Source organism: Neoarius graeffei, chromosome 23 (assembly GCF_027579695.1).
Source record: "Neoarius graeffei isolate fNeoGra1 chromosome 23, fNeoGra1.pri, whole genome shotgun sequence".
Classification (NCBI taxonomy): domain Eukaryota; kingdom Metazoa; phylum Chordata; class Actinopteri; order Siluriformes; family Ariidae; genus Neoarius; species Neoarius graeffei.
In genome coordinates, this window is record NC_083591.1 from 11,578,772 (window position 1) to 11,602,150 (window position 23,379).

At 41.2% G+C, this 23,379-nt stretch overlaps 1 protein-coding gene across 1 annotated transcript; it reads right to left on the reverse strand.

Annotated features, from left to right (window-relative positions):
• Positions 1-206: 206 nt before the first annotated feature.
• cdyl (chromodomain protein, Y-like) lies at positions 207-23,335 on the reverse strand. The gene is made up of 7 exons (XM_060905757.1): positions 23,081-23,335; positions 15,124-15,850; positions 13,413-13,684; positions 11,359-11,531; positions 2,639-2,849; positions 1,262-1,405; positions 207-909 (listed from the first exon to the last, which is right to left on the reverse strand). The coding sequence occupies exons 1-7, from the start codon at positions 23,105-23,107 to the stop codon at positions 754-756; spliced, it is 1,710 nt and encodes a 569-aa protein (XP_060761740.1). The 5' UTR covers positions 23,108-23,335; the 3' UTR covers positions 207-753.
• Between the last annotated feature and the right edge of the window lie 44 nt (positions 23,336-23,379).

Genomic DNA, 23,379 nt, shown 5'->3' on the forward strand with positions numbered 1-23,379 from the left:
ACTAACCGTGTAGCTGTTAATATATTCATGCATCTAACACTTCTAAAACAAAGTTTAGACGTGTTCAGTAAAGAAATTGGAAAAAAAAAATCCACAATATACTAAATGACTAAGTCATGAGAAAGTAAAGTGATTCTTAATCACCACACCGTCATTAAATTTACAATGAATTGAAGGGGGGGAGGAAAATAAAACACCAAAAGTCATTGTTCAATAAATACTTAATACACTTTATAAAGCATAAATAACTTTTTTAAACTAATTTTATAGGTGGAAGTTTAACACTGTTGACTACCAGGGTACTGCGGTGCAGATAAATCAGAGAGCAGAATAGAAGAGAAGCACAAATCCTGGTAAATATTTTTCTCAGATCCACAAAAGGGGGAAAAGCACAACTGCTCAAGTTTCTGAAAGGAGTTGAGTGTTAAATAAAAAAAAAATAATAAAAAAATCCATCAGCTGCACAGAACCTGAATCAAGGGTCCTGTTTGGATGTTCAGCATCGATTTAGGTATCAGAGGAAGTTGCTGTGTATTAAAAAAAAAAAAAATCTGCAATATTTACAGGCGAAACTGGCATCTTTCCTCAGAAAGGATACACATTTCGACAGTCAAAAGTATAACCATGATCAATACTGAGATTTACAACCGCCATTATTTCAAATCCAAAACTCCAGTCTTTCTCATCAGGCACTTGTGAAGGACGTCCACTGTGTGACGGTGAGTGAATACATTTGTACGTTCTTTTATTAATTCAGAAGTCATTCATCTTCTGCAGGTATTTCAGTATGGAGTCCATGCCCTGGGGGGAGCCCCACACCCTCTTTAGTGCCTCACACTCCCTCTCGTTGGCCTGCTCCAGGGCGGCTCGGTTAACATTCCGCACCAGAGCTTTGGACTCCCGCAGAACCTCCAGGGTTGGCATGGTGGAGAGCAGCATCATGAAAATGAAGTAAAATAAAATACAAAAGGAAAAAAATATATACATGACTTATGGATGTAGATGTACTGTGAAGGTTTACAAAAAATATTCATCAATTTTTTTTTTTTTTTTAAAAAGATGTATGAAATTCTCTTCTGGTTTTAGAAAAAGGGAAGGGGGAAATAAAAGGAAGTTATTCCACCCACAATGTTATTTTGCAAATAAAATGAATGAACAATGGAATGCATTACAAAAGGAGAAAAATATGAACTTGAACATGCTACTGAATTTACAAAAAAAAAAATAATGGAGATTAAAAAAATAAAATATGATGACTTACAACTGAATTACACGAGACTAGCTCTCTAATGCGAGCCATGATCTCCTGAGCAAAGGTCCCTGGCCAAAGCACCTGGGACACCAGACCTTTAGCACACGCCTCCTGGGCAGTCAGCTTTCTCCCACTCAGCAACATCTCATTCGCCTGAAAAAGAAAAGAAAGTATATTTTCATGTGTACCTGTTAAGTGACTGGAAAGTTTAAAAAAAAAAAAAAAAGACTTCATTCTGCCGTTTGCCAACAAGACAACCATTAACTGCTTGAGCATGGACTACTTATATCCATTACAAATATTTGTACATATTGCTAAACAGGTAAACCCCATCAAATAAGTTCCTTAAAAGCTTTTATTAAAATGAATCGTATGCAAAAAGCAATAAAACTCCCCGGTCTACACAAAATAATGACAAAACCCATAAAGCAAAAAGAGGTTCTAAGAATATTTTTTGCATAATCTATTAAAAAAAAAAATAAAAATCTGAAATCTCTAATTTAGACAAATTTTCAGATCCTTTATTCAGTACTTCAGGAATCTCTCTGTACTTGGCTGTATTCCTCCTTTCTAACCAATCTCCCTATCCCTGCCATTGAGAAGCACTCTCCTAGCTTGATGCTACCACCATCATGCTTCGCCATAGGCATAGTATTAGCAGCTGCTAAGCAGATGCATTACTTGAAGTTCAGCTTTTGTCTAAGCAGATCAGAGAATTCTCTCAGAGTTCTTCAAGTACTCATAAGCCTTTTACTCAAGAGTGATAGGAGTATTTCAGAGAGGATTACCCTTCCCGCAGGTTCTCACCTGTGGAGGACTTCTGATGCTCTGTTAGATTGGCCACTGGGGTCTTGGTCATCTCCCTGACCATGGTTCTTCTAGCCCAGTCTACAAAGAGTTTCTTGGATTTCATGGTTTGGTTTTGGTCAGATATACACTGAATTGTGGATCCTCACAGTCTCGCGCCTTTGTAAATCATGTCCAATAATCGAATATGCCATTATGTTGACTCCTGACAAGTTCTAGAGATATCTCCAGATAATCGAACCAAACATTCAACTCAATTTGGAGTGCCTTAGTTAAGGGTCTGAATACTTGAACAATAATGTAAATGAAAGCTTTCAGGTTTTGATTTTTAATACATTTGCAAAAAAAACCCAAATAACTCTGTTGGATTATGAGTTCTTATGCATATATTAATGGCAAAAAAAAAATCAATTTAATAGATTTTAAATTCAATTCAAATCCAAATAAATGTGCAAAAACTGAAGGGCTCTAGATATGTTCCAAACCAACGGCAGTACATCATTTATTTATACACCAAGGAAAGTCGAAGGAACATGAATTAATCAATCTTGCATTTTAGAAAAACGTACACACACTCACCGATGCAACCCCCATGATGTGAGGGAACGTTACAGAGGAACACGCATCTGGTGTCTGGCCAAAGATGGCATAAGGGGTTTGAAACCAGGCCTTCTCATTGGCCCAGATAACATCACAAAGAGGCAGGATGGAGGCTCCAAGCCCAACAGCAGGTCCATTTACAGCAGCAATTATTGGTTTCTTGAACTGGATAAATGTGTTCACAAATGCCCTGAGAATAGATCATTAACAATTAAATAATACAACTGCTATGTTTTGCATTCACTTAAGTAACAGTAGCAGCAGCTCTTGAAGATGGTTTGAAGGGAATGATCACATACAGTGGGGCAAAAAAGTATTTAGTCAGCCACCAATTGTGCAAGTTCTCCCACTTAAAAAGATGAGAGGCCTGTAATTTTCATCATAGGTACACTTCAACTATGAGACACAGAATGGGGGGAAAGAATCCAGGAAATCACATTGTAGGATTTTTAATGAATTCATTGGTAAATTCCTCAGTAAAATAAGTATTTGGTCACCTACAAACAAGCAAGATTTCTGGCTCTCACAGACCTGCAACAACTTCTTTAAGAGGCTCCTCTGTCCTCCACTCGTTACCTGTATTAATGGCACCTGTTTGAACTCGTTATCAGTATAAAAGACACCTGTCCACAACCTCAAACAGTCCCACTCCAAACTCCACTATGGCCAAGACCAAAGAGCTGTCAAAGGACACCAGAAACAAAATTGTAGACCTGCACCAGGCTGGGAAGACTGAATCTGCAATAGGTAAGCAGCTTGGTGTGAAGAAATCAACTGTGGGAGCAATTATTAGAAAATGGAAGACATACAAGACCACTGATAATCTCCCTCAATCTGGGGCTCCACGCAAGATCTCACCCCGTGGGGTCAAAATGATCACAAGAACGGTGAGCAAAAATCCCAGAACCACACGGGGGGACCTAGTGAATGACCTGCAGAGAGCTGGGACCAAAGTAACAAAGGCATCAGTAACACACTATGCCGCCAGGGACTCAAATCCTGCAGTGCCAGACGTGTCCCCCTGCTTAAGCCAGGCCCATCTGAAGTTTGCTAGAGAGCATTTGGATGATCCAGAAGAGGACTGGGAGAATGTCATATGGTCAGATGAAACCAAAATAGAACTTTTTGGTAAAAACTTAACTTGTCGTGTTTGGAGGAGAAAGAATGCTGAGTTGCATCCAAAGAACACCATGCCTACTGTGAAGCATGGGGGTGGAAACATCATGCTTTGGGGCTGTTTTTCTGCAAAGGGACCAGGACGACTGATCCGTGTAAAGGAAAGAATGAACGGGGCCATGTATCGTGAGATTTTGAGTGAAAACCTCTTTCCATCAGCAAGGGCATTGAAGATGAAACGTGGCTGGGTCTTTCAGCATGACAGTGATCCTAAACACACCACCCGGGCAACGAAGGAGTGGCTTCGTAAGAAGCATTTCAAGGTCCTGGAGTGGCCTAGCCAGTCTCCAGATCTCAACCCCATAGAAAATCTTTGGAGGGAGTTGAAAGTCCGGATTGCCCAGCAACAGCCCCAAAACATCACTGCTCTAGAGGAGATCTGCATGGAGGAATGGGCCAAAATACCAGCAACAGTGTATGAAAACCTTGTGAAGACTTACAGAAAACGTTTGACCTCTGTCATTGCCTACAAAGGGTATATAACGAAGTATTGACATGAACTTTTGTTATTGACCAAATACTTATTTTCCACCATAATTTGCAAATAAATTATTTAAAAATCAGACAATGTGATTTTCTGGATTTTTTTTCCCCTCATTTTGTCTCTCATAGTTGAGGTATACCTATGATGAAAATTACAGGCCTCTCTCATCTTTTTAAGTGGGAGAACTTGCACAATTGGTGACTAACTAAATACTTTTTTGCCCCACTGTACATGGCTCAAACCACTTTTAGCTCATGACTCTAGGCTCAAAATACCTGGACTCTGGTTCACTTTTATAGGACAGTTCGTCATACAGTTTTCAAAAACTATACAGACAATTATACTTGACAGTACAGCTGGACAGAGGTTGAAAAAAATGTGTAATGAGGTTGACATGCAATTTGTAGGCAATAAACCTCCATGAGTTGTCACCCAACATCAGCACAAGACCAAATCAGCAACGTTTAGACCGTGGTTTCTTAAATCCATTACAAGTATATGGACACCTGACTACTGAACATCCCAATCCAAAACCATGTTTAAAGAAGGGTGATTCACAATCAGAGCTGTTGGGTATGATTTATTGAAAAGTCATGTAAAATACCAAATACATTCTACACGAGTGTTTCTTAACTACTGGGTCGCAACGCGCCATCTAGTGAGCCGTGAATTTTTTTCCCCCCAGGTTGAAGCCAATTTTTAGTATAGTATCATAAGGATAAAGCACCACAGCCCGTTCTCACTCTGTTTAAACAGCCCTGTTCAAAACGGGTGATTGCTGGGTTGCAGCCGACGTCACATCTGCCTCATTAGATACGCAAGACATGAAGTGGTGGTCAGCCAAGTTCACTGTTCACAAAGCGTTACCATCACTGGGGCGCCTTGCTAGTCATTAAAATGCCCCATGCTTGCTCTGTTTTGGGCTACTCAAATCAAACTGTGAAACTGATAAAAGTTTCTTCAGGGTTCCCCGTGAAGTGATTTACCCCCCCCCCCCCCCAAAAAAAGGGGGGGGTGTGTCAAAGAAACAATTTTACCAAATGTAATTGGTAAAATTACTAAATAATTGACCAATTATTTTTATTTAGTGGACCGAAAGCTACTGAATTTGAATCACAGGCTTCCAATTTTATTTATTTATTTTTTTAAATAAAAATAGAACAATTAATGAATTTAGGGCCATGTGGCCCTAAATTCTCAGCTATTTTTTCTTGCTTCACTGTGACCCAATTCAATATACTACGTTATGCATCATGTGGTGGGTTTTCCCTGTTTGCACAAGGGATTGTGGGATACAAATTTGAAACCGGAGAGGAAAATGGAGGACGTGAATGAAACGTGAAAGACCAACTACAGTAACGGAAAGCAAGAAAAAAAAAAGATGCGAAGGAAAGGAAACACGGGACCAAACTAATAAATATCAGCAGTCAGCAAGCACCTCTGTGTGATCAGCTGCTCGTTTAGCGACAAAATGATGGAACTGTCAGTGCATGGTCAAGGTAAACCTGTAGATGGCAGTAATAAAACACTGTGGATGCCAGCTGCCATAAAACCCAAAAGAAAGAAGAAGGGGGTGGTAAACCTGCACATACGCACACGGACTCCCTCTTGCCCCTTTTACACCAAATCAGTTCCAGGGCTGGTTCGGGGCCAGTGCTTAGTTTGGAACCAGGTTTTCTGTTTCCACTGACAAAGAACTGGCTCTGGGGCCAGAAAAACTGGGTCCAGGCTAGCACCAACTCTTTGCTGGGCCAGAGGAAAGAACCGCTTACGTCAGCAGGGGGCGGAGTTGTTAAGACCAACAATAATAGCAAGATCGCAAAAGGTCGCCATTTTTTAAGCGGCGAGAAGAAGCAGCTGTACAAACGCGAAGTCATCCATTATTATTATTGCTGTTGCAGCTGCTGTTGCTACGATGTTCGCGCCAAGGTTTATACAAATGCAGCAACGTAACTGGCGTATACAGCGATGTAATGACATGGCGCCGCTTAGCACCCTGAGCTATGGTAAAGCAAACTGGTTCTCAGCTGGCTCGCAAGTTGAACGAGTTGTGAACCAGCACTGGCCCCGAACCAGCCCTGGAACTCATCTGTGAAGAAACTCAGTTGTCCAGGTACATAGTAATCTGTGGTTGGTTGAAGAGAGCAACTGGACTTGCTTGACGATTCTTGAAAACGTTTCGCCTCTCCTCCGAAAGGCATCCTCAGTTCTGTCTGACTACTAGGGAGTATCCAGTATTTATTCTCTCATGGATCATCATAGAATCCGAATCAGAATGCTGATGGCTGCATTGTGGGCGGCTGATAAGATGTCATAGACACCCACCTCTGTTCAATGATGGTCGTTCCAGGTTGACAAAAATGAACGATCCACTCTGGCTAAGATGTCTGTCAGTTTTCTGGAGGTCCTCTCATACTCCCGCACCAGTCAAAGGGAACTCATCCCAAAGTGCGTAGAAACATATCTGTGAAAGCGACCTGGAATCACAGATATGTTTCTATGCACTTTGGGATGAGATCCCTTCGACTGGTGCGGGAGTATGAGAGGACTTCCAGAAAACTGGCAGACATCTTAGCCAGAGTGGATCGTTCATTTTTGTCAACCTGGAACGACCATCACTGAACAGAGGTGGGTGTCTATGGCTACGTTTACATTACGTCGAATCAGCGGATCATCAGATTAACGTTCTTAAAACGATTCGCGTTTACACTAAAACCGTTAGCCGTGCACACAGCAACACCAATACACGGATACGCTCGGCTCCGCAGGCATCCTGCGCTCCAAATCACTCCGCCCTGAACAGCGAGTGCCCTCTGGAGGGTGCGCACTCCGGCCCTGCGCAGCTCACAGAGCGCGCGAGTGAAGTGCACAAGCCACGATTCGGGACTGAGCCGCTGTGTGTGAGATCCCAGTGCATATCACTTACTACTTGCAAGTGGAAGGATGGCAAGCCTAAAGACAATCATAACTACACAATGGGCAGTATTTGCATCAGTATTTGCAGTATTTTCATACTTTTATACTCTTTAATGAAAGGTGATACAAGGCGGAAGTCCGCGCCGTTTTTCAGCAGTCGCGTCACATGACCAACGCCAGCGAATCAGGAAGGTGGATGTCACAGTGACGTTGTCCAATGAGGACGCCAGCTAGAGCTCAGCACAGCGTATTCGCGTATCTCAATGTTTACACAGCACCGGACCAGATACGATCTAGATTGAATACGTGGACGCTGGCGGATTCCCGTTTCCTGGCTTTTCCAGGTGGTTTAATGTAAACGGACAGTGCATCCGCGAAGAAAACGAGACAGATACGGTCTAATGTAAACGTAGCCTATGACATCTTATCAGCCGCCCACAATGCAGCCATCAGCATTCTGATTCGGATTCTATGATGATCCATGAGAGAATAAATACTGGATACTCCCTAGTAGTCAGACAGAACTGAGGATGCCTTTCGGAGGAGAGGCGAAACGTTTTCAAGAATCGTCAAGCAAGTCGTTGCTCTCTTCAACCAACCACAGATGACAGCCTTGGAACTGATTTGGTGGAAAAGGGGTATTTGTCTGCTTGGCTGCATGAAGTGAGCAATTTCATGCACATTATTTGCTTGGGAATCCCCTCAAATTACTTCCCAGCAACAGAATGGCCTGGTTTTTTTTTTTACATATTACAGAAATAAACGTATCACAATGACCAAATTTCACCGGTTTTATGAAATCGGAAGGCCGTCTAATTTTAAGCTAGAGTTTTCTCTAGTTGTTACAATATTAACTCATGGATTATATTTTTCTGAAGCAAGAAATACTCAGCTAAATGTGCAGGGTGAGACATGGCGAACAAGGGTTAATAAAAATAAAGTGACTAGGAATTATACGTTTAAGACCGGTATAACAGAGGACGGCTGAGTTCGCAAGTTTTAATCCTCAGCTTTGCAATAGGGCAATTCCAGCGTTATGGACGTGACACTTGAACTCAAAATGGCAACAAATGACCCAGTGCATGTTTTATTGTCTCCCAGTATTTAAACAGGTGTTGCATATTTTAAGGCTGTACCATACTGGAGAAGTGATAGAACAAGAACAATTCCCATAGTACATCTAGGGCATGCCAGGAAACGCCAATAAAAGATGCGTTATGGATGTGACAGAAAAAGTATCACTTTTCTTGGGTGACTGTACATTTTTATCAAACTCTGTGAAATCGTAAACCTAATGTCGAAATGGAGATATCCATTTGATAGAGGGGTCCAAGGTGAATATTAAAAAATCTTTGTTTAAAATATTTTGTATTTCATGCAGAGTTTCGGAAGGAAAAGTCAGCGTTATGGATGTGACGAAATTCCGTTATGGATGTGACGCGTCTGAAATAGACATGGCATATGTTTAGAAAATCAGCAATTTAACCACCATAACCCTTTGAAAAACTCTCTAAATATCAGCTAAAACTATCAAAGTTCTTAAATAATATTTAGGATGGCTATTGTTTTGCTGTTTTGTGGATTTTAGCATACATTTCTGTGGCTTGTGGCAATAATATAGAATTGTACATGATCAAAGTTGATTTTAGCTTGGGTTTTACATTATAAGAAAGAAAGACTGACAGTGACATATTAGGTTGGTTACAAATTGGTTCAACTTATTCACATCTGTAAAATACAGGCCTAGGTGAGATCTCTGGGAGTGGTTTTGATGTATTACATGTTGCTTTATTTTTGCATGGTGAGGTTGACATTTACATGGAATTGCCCAATACACCAAAAAAAAAAAAAAAAAACCCTCACCCCCTGATTTATTGAGGCAGGTACAAACTAGGTAGATTGAAAAATTTTTTTATATTAAATGTTTGCACCTAAATTAAAACACGCTTTCACTTGAGGCGGGGGGGATTAAAATAAACCCATCCTTCATTTTTGCACTCTTGCTGACACTCCAAAAATATACATTCATCAGTTCTACAGCTCAGCTTGATCCCTTGCGGAGGAGGAGGAAGAGAGTTATTACATTAATAGTATCTTTCTCAATCCTAAGGTCGCTTTATATGGGTAAAGAAAAGAGAAATCCCAAAAAAATAAGTAGTACATATTTTCTACATTGTAGCAGATATATATATATATATATATATATATATATATATATATATATATATATATATATATATATATATATATAATATATGCGCATGTGCGTTTGCATGCATGCAATAGGACGTGCCCCGCTATCAGTGTGGAGAGGGGTGTGTGTGTGTGGAAATCACAATGCTGGGCTCAACATTGCGATGAAGGTCAGCCAACAGCGATGGATGAGGTCAATGTCCATCAGCCCAATCCTAGCATGCATTCACACACTGCTGTTGTATGAAACAGGGTCGAAATTAGAAGAGGGGGATGCAAAATTAAGCACTACCAAATGTTTCTTTTCTGTCTACTTTATCCTTTTCCTGCATCTGCCTGGTGGAGGCGAAAAAAAAAAAAAAGCCATTCACATCCATTTCAACAAATGGCTCTTGGGTCTCTCCCTGGTGCGACCTTCCCTACTATAGATGGCTCTGGTTACCATCATTGCCAGCTTTAACCAGAAGGCTGAATCAGAACCTTATGAGACAATTCTGCACCTCTTTATGCTCAGTTGAGCCTCCATTAAAACCAGGAATATCTTTTCATGCAAGCTCAAAACTAGACAAGAACTTTTCTCTCTCAACCAATCATGTTTTTAAACTTGTCCAAGAAAACGGACAAGCAGTGTTCAGTTTCTGATTCTGTACTTTGATGTTTTTGGAAACCAGACTGAAATACAATACTTGTAATTTCTACTTAAAAATAAAACCAAAGGGGAAAAAAAAGGTGGTGTTAGAAATCAGACACTACTCTATCTAGAAACTCCTGAGTATTGTGGTAGGGTAGGATTGTGAAAGGACAATCTATGAATCATCCTTCACATGCATCCCTGGCACCTCCTTTCTTCACTGAAATGCCCGAAAGCTAAGCTCTTCTGGAAACCTTTGAAGACTGAAGCACAAAAACATTCCTCGATTGCTCCTGTCTGGTAGCGGTTAACTTTTGCAATGACCTACAAACTATTTCTTGCTGTTGAATATTTAACAGTTATTCCATGAAATCGAGTTGTACATGAGCTGATAGCCGACGAGGCGCGTAGCACCGAATTGGCTACAAGTCATGTACGATAAGATTGAGTGGAATAACTGTTTTATTCTATCCACATTCACTGGAGTTTGAGAAACGGAGCATTTTTATTTTTTGTAAACTTGATAAATAAAAACTTGATCCAAAACGTCCGACAAAATAATTTCCGCTTAGAATGTAAACAAACCAGTGAAATGACAGGAGCAATTTGTGGACAATGTGATATTTTTTTTTTTAATGACATATATATATATATATATATATATATATACACATAAATATAAATAAATAAATATATACATATATAAACACACACACACACACACACACACACACACACGTTCTTACCATCAAATATTTTTACTCCATATTTTGTTACTTTTTTTTGTATTTTTTTAGGGTCTTGTTTTCGAGTCGAGTTTTCATTTCATCCTCCGGTTGGTTCAGCAACACATTCCGCCATTTTGCTTTTCTCTACTCACGGTATATGAGCTGATTGGCTTCTCTACTACCAGGCTATCAGAGCACGTGATTGCTCATATCCAGTGAACGTGGATGGAATAAATTAATGTTATTACCATTTCAGCATGACTGCATTATTTCTCAGTTGAGGGAATTTAGCATGTGCGGTTTAACGGACTGTGTGTTAACCATCTCATTTGATCACTTAGACCAACCCTTGTGTTGGGTTTAAGTCCGCTATTCTTCATCCAATTTAAACACCTACTGCTCATCCCGTTCTGCAGCACTGTCCATTTCTTAAACAGCCATATACTCAGAATGAATTCTGCCTCACTGGTAGGTTGTTTTAGTTCTACAGTCACCATTAAATACTTGGATGTAAAGATAAACAAGAAATACAAACAACTCTGCAATTCTGTTTCGTGAGTGTCATTTTTACCTAATGGTTTCTGCCATTTTGATGCTCTCTCTTTTGCGGTCGTCTGTAAGTCGTCTGATTAAGTAGATGAAGTCCAAGCCAAAACAGAACACACTTCCAACTGCGCTCAGTAAGACCAACTTGCTGTCGTCAGCCGATGCCGTGGCCATAGCGCTCTGAACCTCCTTCATCACCTGCAGCATTCAGGTGTCAGACAGCACTTTTATCACTTGCTAACAAAACACGTTAAACACATTTAACTTCATGTGTGAAAGCAATATGATGAAATAACAGCATACTTGCAATAAATACAGTGGTGCTTGAAAGTTTGTGAACCCTTTAGAATTTTCTATATTTCTGCATAAATATGACCTAAAACATCATCAGATTTTCACAAGTCCTAAAAGTAGATCAAAAGAACCCAGTTAAACAAATGAGACAAAGTTATTATACACTTGGTCATTTATTTATTGAGGAAAATGATCCAATATTACATATCTGTGAGTGGCAAAAGTATGTGAACCTCTAGGATTAGCAGTTAATTTGAAGGTGAAATTAGAGTCAGGTGTTTTCAATCAATGGGATGACAATCAGGTGTGAGTGGGCACCCTGTTTTATTTAAAGAACAGGGATCTATCAAAGTCTGATCTTCACAACACATGTTTGTGGAAGTGTATCATGGCATGAACAAAGGAGATTTCTGAGGACCTCAAAAAAGCGTTGTTGATGCTCATCAGGCTGGAAAAGGTTACAAAACCATCTCTAAAGAGTTTGGACTCCACCAATCCACAGTCAGACAGATTGTGTACAAATGGAGGAAATTCAAGACCATTGTTACCCTCCCCAGGAGTGGTCGGCCAACAACAATCACTCCAAGAGCAAGGCGTGTAATAGTCGGCGAGGTCACAAAGGACCCCAGGGTAACTTCTAAGCAACTGAAGGCCTCTCTCACATTGGCTAATGTTAATGTTCATGAGTCCACCATCAGGAGAACACTGAACAACAGTGGTGTGCATGGCAGGGTTGCAAGGAGAAAGCCACTGCTCTCCAAAAAGAACATTGCTGCTTGTCTGCAGTTTGCTAAAGAGCACGTGGACAAGCCAGAAGGCTATTGGAAAAATGTTTAGTGGACGGATGAGACCAAAATGGAACTTTTTGGTTTAAACGAGAAGCGTTATGTTTGGAGAAAGGAAAAACACTGCATTCCAGCATAAGAACCTTATCCCATCTGTGAAACATGGTGGTGGTAGTATCATGGTTTGGGCCTGCTTTGCTACATCTGGGCCAGGACAGCTTGCCATCATTGATGGAACAATGAATTCTGAATTATACCAGCCAATTCTAAAGGAAAACGTCAGGACATCTGTCCATGAACTGAATCTCAAGAGAAGGTGGGTCATGCAGCAAGACAATGACCCTAAGCACACAAGTCGTTCTACCAAAGAATGGTTAAAGAAGAATAAAGTGAATGTTTTGGAATGGCCAAGTCAAAGTCCTGACCTTAATCCAATCGAAATGCTATGGAAGGACCCGAAGCGAGCAGTTCATGTGACGAAACCCACCAACATCCCAGAGTTGAAGCTGTTCTGTATGGAGGAACGGGCTAAAATTCCTCCAAGCCGGTGTGCAGGACTGATCAACAGTTACTGGAAACATTTAGTTGCAGTTATTGCTGCACAAGGGGGTCACACCAGATACTGAAAGCAAAAGGTTCACATACTTTTGCCACTGACAGATATGTAATATTGGATCATTTTCCTCAATAAATAAATGACCAAGTATAATATTTTTGTCTCATGTTTTTAACTGGGTTCTCTTTATCTACTTTTATATGACTTGTGTGGAAATCTGATGTTTTAGGTCATATTTATGCAGAAATATAGAAAATTCTAAAGGGTTCACAAACTTTCAAGCACTACTGTATCTAAAATACATTATAGTATTTGTGACATCTCCAGATTGTCTAAAGGAATCCTAAATTCAAAACAGTTACAGCTTTTACTCAGAAAACAGAACTAAAGACACCCTGATCTGACACTTCTGATGCAGGTGTGCAACAGCGCGTTTACACTCACATCAGGATTTAGTGAATTGTTCTCAGAAGTCTTGGTAGAAAACAGAATGTGTGTGAAGCCATCCTGTTTCTTCACAACAATGTCTCTATAGCGATAAGCACTCTCCGTCTGACGAACACTGAATCGCAGGCGCTTGTCGATGGCAGAGCGCTCCTCAAGCCTCCGTTTGCCTATTGCACTTGTTACGCCTGAGCCAGCTGCTACTCCTGCTGTGCCATTCTGTACACTGGCTGAGCCGCTGGCTGAGGAGGCCTCCAGAAGTGTTGATGTACCTTTGACATAAATTACATCAAATGCCAGTCAATACCATGAGGTCAAAGACATACATTAGACATGCATGATGGATGGTTGGATAGAAATGGAGATCAAAAGACAGAAATGAAGATGGCTGACTGACAGATATATTGAAACGGATATGGATGAATGAGGATTGATGGACTTTATTAAATCCCCAAAGGGAAATATTTTCAGACCTGCCAACCATGAAGCGGAACAATGTATTGTCCCACCTAAAGGGAAGTGGGCTATAAATGTAAAAAAAAAAAAAAAAATTAGAAGACAACAGTACATTTTAAAAATCGTTCTTTATCACTTGTCTAATGTCCCTTGTTGAAATATGAGATTATCCCATTTTGCCTTGTTGATCTGCTGCTCAAATAAAAATAGATTTATATTTTTTTAAAGTCATCTTTTTCTCTCTCCCCAGCCAAAATAGCAACTCTTAGGTGATTCCACTGAAGATTCTCAAAAAACGGCATTTTTTGGCCAAATATTTTCGGCGATAAACAGATAACCGATGTTGAATATATACACTTTACAGGTCAGAACTGTAGGTCAGGTGGAATTTTCCAGCCTAGGTTAGAATTTTTAACCCAGTTCATAATTTGCTACTTGTATTCGGGAGGCTAGGGTTAGGATTTAGGAAAACGTTGGACTTTAAGCTACCTGATGACATAAGACTGGACTCATTAATAAATTCAAAATATATCTCTCTCACTCCTTCCATTGCAATCGTTGCTGGTCTAGTGGTTAAGAATCAGAAGGTTCTGAGTTTGAATCCTGGTTAGGTATGAAAAAAGATATATTTTTTAAAAATGCTAAGTGGGTAGACAGGAATAGGTTGACAGACAGACAAGAGGAAATACGAGGTAGGTGTAGACAGAGAGGAAGTGGATGGAAGAAAGAGACAAAAGAAAAGAAATGGGGGGGGGGAACCTGTTAAGAATTGTTGATAATCCATAATTTCACCTCGGTTGGAAATTATGAACTAGGTTAAAAAAATTTTTTAACCCAGGTCAAAAAATAAATAAATCGCCTAGGTTGAAATTTTTTTGACCTGTAACATATACTTGTCTATCCTTGAGTTAGCCAAGTCCAACATTCAATGACATTTTACTGAACATGAATGAACTCAAAACACTGGAAACTGACTGATTTAAGTTGAGAAGAGCGCACCAGACATGAGATTGAGAGAGGATCAGAGCTTCGACGAGTCTCAGTTTATGGAGAACTAGTTCATCTGCGTGTTTTGTTGGGGAAAGAAGAAAACTGCTCTTTTGGTGTATTCTTGGACGATAACTCACACTAGAGTACTCCGATGTTAATATATGGCAAGCCTATACAAAAACGTGTGAAGGTTGGCAGGTCTGTTGTAAATCTCAACGAACAGACAGAGACAAGTACAGCTTTTCACATGCAACACAAAAAGTACCTTTCCCGTTCAGTGTGCGGACAGCAGCAGGTGTGATAGGAACTTGAGGCGGAGGCAGAGCTGCCTGTGTCCTGGGCCGTGTGCCCATGCGTGCCCGCTCCTGTCCAGGCACAAGGACATGTCCGGCTGACTTCTCCTGCACGGCCACCTCAGGTGGGACAGAGTCGGGCTCCTCTCCGCCCTGTTCCAGACTGTGTGCTGCCTCACTGGGAGACTGCTCCGAGTCAGCTCGACTGTTCATCGGGCTTTTCGGCACTAAGATTTTGATCCCGGACTTCACCAGGTCCATACTACAGCGTAAAGTGCTGGCGGTAGGGGTGGATAAAAAAGGCTGCTGTTGTGTGTCTGCTTTAGCATCCATGTTCCTGTTATCCAGTGCGTTCTGTGGCGGCTGCAGTTGTTTTGGAACACTGGTGGAAGGCGTACTCGGAGCAGATGCCGCAGTTGCACTGCTGTTGTGTGGCTGAGGCCTGTTCATCTGCTTGCGTGCATTGTTGTTGGAGGTGTAACCCACAGCCGTGCTGGGAGACCTGCGTGTAGAGCGCATACAGGGTGCGTCTCCCAGCCTCTCGCTGTGCTGACGATTAAACTCATTTATAAACTCCACACAGCTGGTTAGATTAGCTTCAGGCTCCCAAGTGTCCCCTTCAAAAGTATAGCCCCTCCAGCGAACCAAGTACTCCATTTTCCCTTTCTTGTTTTTGCGTTTACCAACAATTCTCTCAACCTGGAGATCACGGAAAAGGGATGACGCAAAACACATTTTAATTTGTGCATAGAAAATGTTCAAGAGAAGAAAAAAAAAAATATGAAAACAGATTGACAAAAAAAAATAAAAAATCAGGGAAATATTACAAATCAGAAGGTGTGGGTTTCCTCAGAGATGAACACAACGCAAATGGCGGGCCAATATAGCACAGAGAGATGGGTCTCAAATTGCTTAGTAACAGGCCTGGGCGATAAAACGATAGCGATAGACATGTCATCAATAACAATAAGAAAATTTTTCTATCTAACGTTCAATAGTTTTAACTTAAACTGTCAGGAAAGTACATAATGAATACGCAGGGTTTGGGTACATGAACAAACCCTCTCTCTCCCTGGCTCAGAAAACACCAGTCATATCCCTTGATAATAGAGTTTGTGACGCATAACATGCAAACAGCCACGCATTTAACAGGTATTATTGTTCAATTGCACCATCAACACATGACACAAACAGAGTGGTGTGAAAAAAAAAAACGAGCAGTGTTTCCCACAGATCCAAAATATACTTGTGATGGTAACCGAAGGAAAAAATGACCAGTATTACCTGCCAGCACAAAAATGCTCTAGCTTGTGTGATTTCGGATCGCGCCATACTCTGCTCAGTACACACAACCACAATCATAGGGAAGACTGCTGACTTGACTGTTGTCCAGAAGATGATCACTGATGCCCTCCACAAAAGGTCATTGCTGAAAAGGGTGGCTGGAAAAGGTGCACAAGCAACAGGGATGGCCGGAGTCTTGAGAGGATTGTCAAGAAAAGTTGATTCAAGAACTTGGGAGAGCTTCACAAGGAGTGGACCGAGGATGGTGTCAGTGTATCAAGACCCATCACGAACAGACATCTTCAAGAAAGGGGATACAACTTTCACATTCCTAATATCAAGCTACTCCTGAGCCAGAGACAATGTCAGAAGTGTCTTATCTGGGCTAAGGAGAGAAAGAAATGGACTGTTGCTCAGTGGTCCAAAGTCCTCTTTTCAGATGAAAGTACATTTTGCATTTAATTTGGAAGTCACGGTTCTAGAGTCTGGAGGAAGAGTGGAGAGGCACAGAATCCAAGGTGTTTGAAGCCCAGTGTGAAGTTTCCACAGTCTGTGATAATTTGGGGTGCCATGTCATCTGCTGGTGTTGGTCCACTGTATTTTATCAAGTCCAAAGTCAACACAGCCATCTACCAGGAGATTTTAGAGCACTTCATGCTTCCATCTGCTGACGAGCTTTTTGGAGATGCCGATTTCCTTTTCCAGCAGGACTTGGCACCTACCCACAGTGCCAAAACTACTACCAAATGGTTTGCTGACCATGATATTACTGTGTTTGATTGGCCAGCCAACTTGCCTGACCTGAACCCCATAGACAATCTATGGGGTATTGTCAAGGGGAAGATGAGAAACACCCGTCCCAAAAATACAGATACGCTGAAGGCCACTATCAAAGCAACCTGGGCTTCAATAACACCTCAGCAGTGCCACAGACTGATCACCTCCATGCCACACCGCACTGATACAGTAATTCATGGTAAAGGAGCCCCAACCAAGTACTGAGTGTATAAATGAATATACTTTTCAGAAGTTGGACATTTCTGTATTGTAAATCCTTTTTTTGATTGATCTTGGAGAATATTCTAATAATTTGAGATATTTCTGATTTTCATGAGCTATAAGCCATAATCATCAAAATTAAAACAAAAAAGGCTTTAAATATTTCACTTTACATGTAATGAATATAGAATATATGAAAGTTTACCTTTTTGAATTAAATTATGAAAAAAAGGAACTTTTTCATGGTATTCTAATTTTTTGAGACACACTAGTATATAGTGCACTCAAAGTATCCCACAATGCATCACGAAAAGTAGTGTACAAGGATGGTCACAAACCAAAGCAATATATCCCATCACGCATTGCAGTCGCGCTGAAAAATCAAAGTCTCACATTTGATTTAATAAAAGGCAGCGGCAAAGAAGAAAGTATTCAGCCTTGATTTATACAGATCACTGTTTTGAGGATGTAAAAGCGCTTTAACTCGAATGCATGAAGATCGATTAAGACGCGATTCTGAGGCAAGCCAAATACTGGACGCGAAAGGAGTCCGACTACACAGCGACTACCAGAAGCCACAGCCAATCAGTAGAGTGAGAGAGCACGAGAGAGAAATAGTCCGATATTACACCAAGGATTCAGGACTAATGCAATTTTAGCTCTTTTCTTGTTCTCTAATTTGGCTAGAAGCTAATCAGATGATATTCAGCTGACTCATTGCTTAATTTTTTTTTTTTTTTTACTGTTATACAGTTAGGGAATTAAGAGAGCTCGAGAACTCATGATATATATTGGTGAGTTGTTCTACATCTCTGTATTTCGAACTCATGTGGTGAGAGTTACAACTAGCTCACACAGAAACACTATCTGTTCAAGCCCATCTTTCCTGACAAGCTGGAGAACAAAACCCGCTGATTAGATAACAAAATACATGGACGACAAGTAGGGTGCATCAGTTGCCCCCTAAAAATGAAAAGTTCCTCCGATCATGATGCATTTTTGTTTTTATGTTCCTTTTGGTAAGAAAACACACTGGGTGAAATATTTTGACAAAATTCAAAAGTTTAATGGTGGCACCAGGAGCTCAAAGTTATGGAAAAAGCTGCTATTTTATGACTTTTATGACAAAATTTCGATCACTTTTCATGAAACATTATGGCACCTTATAGAGTATACCAAATATCTTAGATACACATTTTTAGTACATATTCTAAATATATTATCAAGCACAGTTTGAGTTTTAGCTGTTCATTGAATCATTGTTCAACTACTTTTAAACAATACAAATGTATTATGAATCACATTAATGCTTCTCAATCCCTTGCAAAGGTTCTTAACATGATCTCTGGCTCACAAGAAATCAATAAATGGAGTCCAACATTGTGATTCAAACCTTACGCGAAAACATAAAATAAGCGTTTTTTGGCAAAAAAAATGAACCTCATGGTGCCACCATTAGACTTTTGAATATGGTCAAAAATTTTTACAGGATGTCTTTATTGGTGAAAAGGAACACCCGAACAAAAATGCATCAGATTTTATGAAAGTGAGGGCAACTGATGCACCCTAACGACAAGTCTTCTAAAAATAAATAAATAAATAATTCAGAAACAAGGTGTAATACTTTTGCTCTCTACTCATGTAGAGATATTTGAACATATTCTTGAATTAAGCCATGTTTTAAATATTTATTACTTATTTTTTATTTCAATTTTGAAGAGCTTTGTATTTCTAGAAAGTAAGAAAATGTAAATTAGCACGAGCAATCCAAATTTCGGTTATTCAATGGATTGTGTGCGTGCGTTCAAAATTTTGACCTATTCATTCATTTTTAGCCAGTGGATAATTTCAGTAATGAGAATCGCTATAATACACTTGCTATTGGTAACACAGCCAAAGTTTTGGTACTGTAAGCTCCCCAATAGGCTTACTTAGCTCAGAAAAAAAAAAGCAAAAATCAAGGGCTGTCAAATTTGAAAAGTTGTCATCGTCACTGCTGAACCTGATCCGGGCTTGAGGCGAACCATGTTTGGTTGAATTGGCCAGAATCGCAGCAGTATGGTGGCCGGTTCCTTTCTACGCATTCACACACATGGGCAATTTAGAGTAGCCAGTTAACCTAACTGCATGTCTTTGGACTGTGGGGGAAACCGGAGCACCCGGAGGAAACCCACGCAGACACTGGGAGAACATACAAACTCCACACAGAAAGGTCCCAGTCAGCCGTGAGGTTCGAACCCAGAGCCTTCTTGCTGTGAGATGACAGTGCTAACCACTGCACCACTGTGCCACCCCAATTTAAAAAGTAATTACTTAATCTTTAACATTCAAATGGGTTTAAATGCAAAAAAAAAAAGAGGCCAGCTCGCCCTTCCCAGAACCCAGTTCATAGTTTTTGTTTTGAAAGCACATAACCACTACCTGCTAGCTCTCTGTACAGCAAAACCTCTGCATAAAAAAGACTCTGCATTGTTAGTGATCCCTTCGAAACCCGACTTGATCTTTTTTGTTCATCTATGCATCATACGTTGAAGCTTTGAACAAAATATGCCTTATCTTTTGCCCTTCGAACCTGCCTGCAAGACAGACGAAGCCGGTTTGGGTCCATTACAGTGGAATAACAACAAGAAAACAGAATGGATCAGTTGAAAGAATTTAAAAATGTCCATAACTTGACAAAATATCTTCAATTTCATGTCACAATTTAAAAACGCACGGCTTAGGACGTCACCGGTATGTTGCAGATTGTTTTTGGACGATTGAAAATGGCGACTTGCTGCTTGGCACAAAGGATTCTGGGAAGGGTGAGCCGGCCCCTTTAACTGAATACTAGTTGACAAAAGCAAAGAGAACCACAAAGCGATGTCCTGCTTTTATCTTAAGAATCACTTATTTATTTACTCTAACATAACATCGTCCTGTCACTGAAAGTCATGCAAGAACAAGTCTCACGGTTATGTCAAATCCCCAATGGTATCCTATTAAACAAGCAGTCACTAAAGAGTGCTTTTACAGCACTTATGTAATGCTGTACTTGCTAACTTTAGGACTGCAGTTGTCATGAACAGTTTTGCACTCAAGTTTCCATCAATGAAGAGTTTAAAACATAAACGAAACTGACTTCATGTTAAAACCGTTAATGTTCTAGTCACGCTATCAGTCTGGTTCCTCTCGAGGTTTCTTCCTCGTATCGTCTGAGGGAGTTTTTCCCTTGCCACAGGCTTGATCACTGGGGATATATTAGCTAATGTTTTAAGTCGTTCAAATTCTGTAAAGCTGCTTTGCGACGATGTTTACTGTTAAAAGCGCTATACGAATAAACTTGACTATGTAGTCTAATAAGTTTCCACCGAGGAAAAACATCTCATTATCTCTAGCCGCTTTATCCTGTTCTACAGGGTCGCAGGCAAGCTGGAGTCTATCCCAGCTGACTACGGGCGAAAGGCGGGGTACACCCTGGACAAGTCGCCAGGTCATCACAGGGCTGACACATAGACACAGACAACCATTCACACTCACATTCACACCTACGCTCAATTTAGAGTCACCAGTTAACCTAACCTGCATGTCTTTGGACTGTGGGGGAAACCGGAGCACCCGGAGGAAACCCACGCGGACGCGGGGAGAACATGTAAACTCCGCACAGAAAGGCCCTCGCCGGCCACGGGGCTCGAACCCGGACCTTCTTGCTGTGAGGCGACAGCGCCAACCACTACACCACCGTGCCGCCCTACACAGTATATATTTCAGCCCAATATCACTTTCAGGACACACGTTTCATTCATTTTTTATACGCACATCATTAAAAAACGTGTTAAAATAAGATGTGCAATAATCGAAGTGGATTTATTATAACTCCTTTTCCTTACATAAATTTTTCTATGGTAGTGTAGTGGTTAGCATGGTCGCCTCACAGCAAGAAGGTTCCGGGTTCAAACCCAGCATCTGGCGAGGGCCTTTCTGTGTGGCGTTTGCATGTTCTCCCCGTGTCTGCGTGGGTTTCCTCCACAGTCCAAAGACATGCAGTTAGGTTAACGTGGGCCGGCCTTGGTCTGAAGTGCCCTTGAGCAAGGTACCGAACCCCTGACTGCTCCCCGGGCGCTCTCATGCGTGTTAACTGCTTCAGATGGGTTAAATGCAGAGGATGAATTTCACTGTGCTTGTAACAAATAAAGGTTTCTTCGAAGAACCTTTATTCAACCAATAACAGAAATAACCAAAAGTAAATCTTCGGCTCTTACTACCCTTTTTTTTATGATTTCACTTCAAATAAATGGGCGACACGGTGGTGTAGTGGTTAGCGCTGTTGCCTCACAGCAAGAAGGTCCGGGTTCGAGCCCAGTGACCGACGAGGGCCTTTCTGTGTGGAGTTTGCATGTTCTCCCCGTGTCCGCGTGGGTTTCCTCCGGGTGCTCCGGTTTCCCCCACAGTCCAAAGACATGCAGGTTAGGTTAACTGGTGACTCTAAATTGACCGTAGGTGTGAATGTGAGTGTGAATGGTTGTCTGTGTCTATTACCCTTTTTCCACCAAATCAGTTCCAGGGCTGGTTCGGGGCCAGTGCTGGTGCACAACTCGTTCAACTTGCGAACCAGCTTGCTTTTCCATAGCTTGGGGTGCTCAGGGGAGCCACGTCATTACATCACTGTATACGTCAGTTACGTCGCTGCGTTTGCATAAACCTTGGCGCGAACATGATATCTCGTCGCTTATTTAAAAACGGTGACCTTTTGCTGTCTTGCTATTGTTGTTGGTCTTAACAACTCCGCACCCCCGCTGACGTAAGCGGTTCTTTCCTCTGGCCCAGCAAAGAGCTGGTGCTAGCCTGGAACCGGTTTTTCTGGCCCCAGAGCCAGTTCTTTGTCAGTGGAAACAGAAAATCCGGTTCCAAACTAAGCACTGGCCCCGAACCAGCCCTGGAACTGCTTTGATGGAAAAGGGGCATGTGTGTCAGCCCTGTGATGACCTGGCGACTTGTCCAGGGTGTACCCCGCCTTTCGCCCGTAGTCAGCTGGGATAGGCTCCAGCTTGCCTGCGACCCTGTAGAACAGGATAAAGCGGCTAGAGATAATGAGATGAAATGAGACAGAAAAACTAGCTATATGCAGTAACTTGAAACTGAAAAAGACTTTAAAAAAAAGTGTACTTGGAAATAATTCCCAACGATATTGCTGTTATATCTATCTGCATGACCATTAGGAAGCAAGAGTGAGAGAAAAACAAACAAACAAAAACAAACAAACCAGGAAGTAAACAAGAATTTTCGGTCACCAAGGAAACCTTCCACGTTCAGTGCTGCATCTTTCTTCTTCCAACGCATTTTCCACTTATGAAAAAATAAATAAATACATTTTTTTGAAGCGATAGGCTGAAAAAACGAGCTAAGAATTAATTCCATGCTTAACATTATGACAATACAACAACAGTAAATAATAATATTATTAATGATAATACAGGTACTCAGGAAGCAACGTGTAGGAGCTACAAAACAACTAGCCACGGCTAGCAAGCCACCCAAACACACACCCTGCAGGATGGACCGCCTGTTATCCGGCTCACTGTCCAACTCCACACGCCTCAACGCGTTAATGGTGAACACTGGCAGTGCATGAATCACTCCAGCGGCTGTTGTTCGCCCAGCACTCACCTCATACAGCTCCTCTGTGGCCATCATGGCCTGGTTCACACTCGATGCTGGAGTAGTCCGACTCGAGCCTTTCTCCACTTCAACTCAGTTTCTGGCCTGGTTCTTCAACTTTTTTCGTCCGACCGAGCCACGACTCAACAACACTTCTTCTCAGGAAATAGCATACGGAAAGATTTAATCCAGGCCACCGCTGACAAACTTAAAATAGTGTTTCTAAACTTCGCAGGCAGGGCTTTACGACACAACGCTTCGAAGTCAAAGTGGAGAGATCACGTGGTCATGACGTTCCTACGTCTGGT

Coding starts and splice junctions, on each gene's coding strand:
- cdyl (XM_060905757.1), bottom strand. CDS start 23,107: ATGATGGCCACAGAGGAGCTGTATGAG. Junction 11,532..13,412: donor ACAATTCACTAAATCCTGAT/GTGAGTGTAAAC, acceptor TGAATGCTGCAG/GTGATGAAGGAGGTTCAGAG. Junction 1,406..2,638: donor ACATCATGGGGGTTGCATCG/GTGAGTGTGTGT, acceptor TTTCTTTTTCAG/GCGAATGAGATGTTGCTGAG.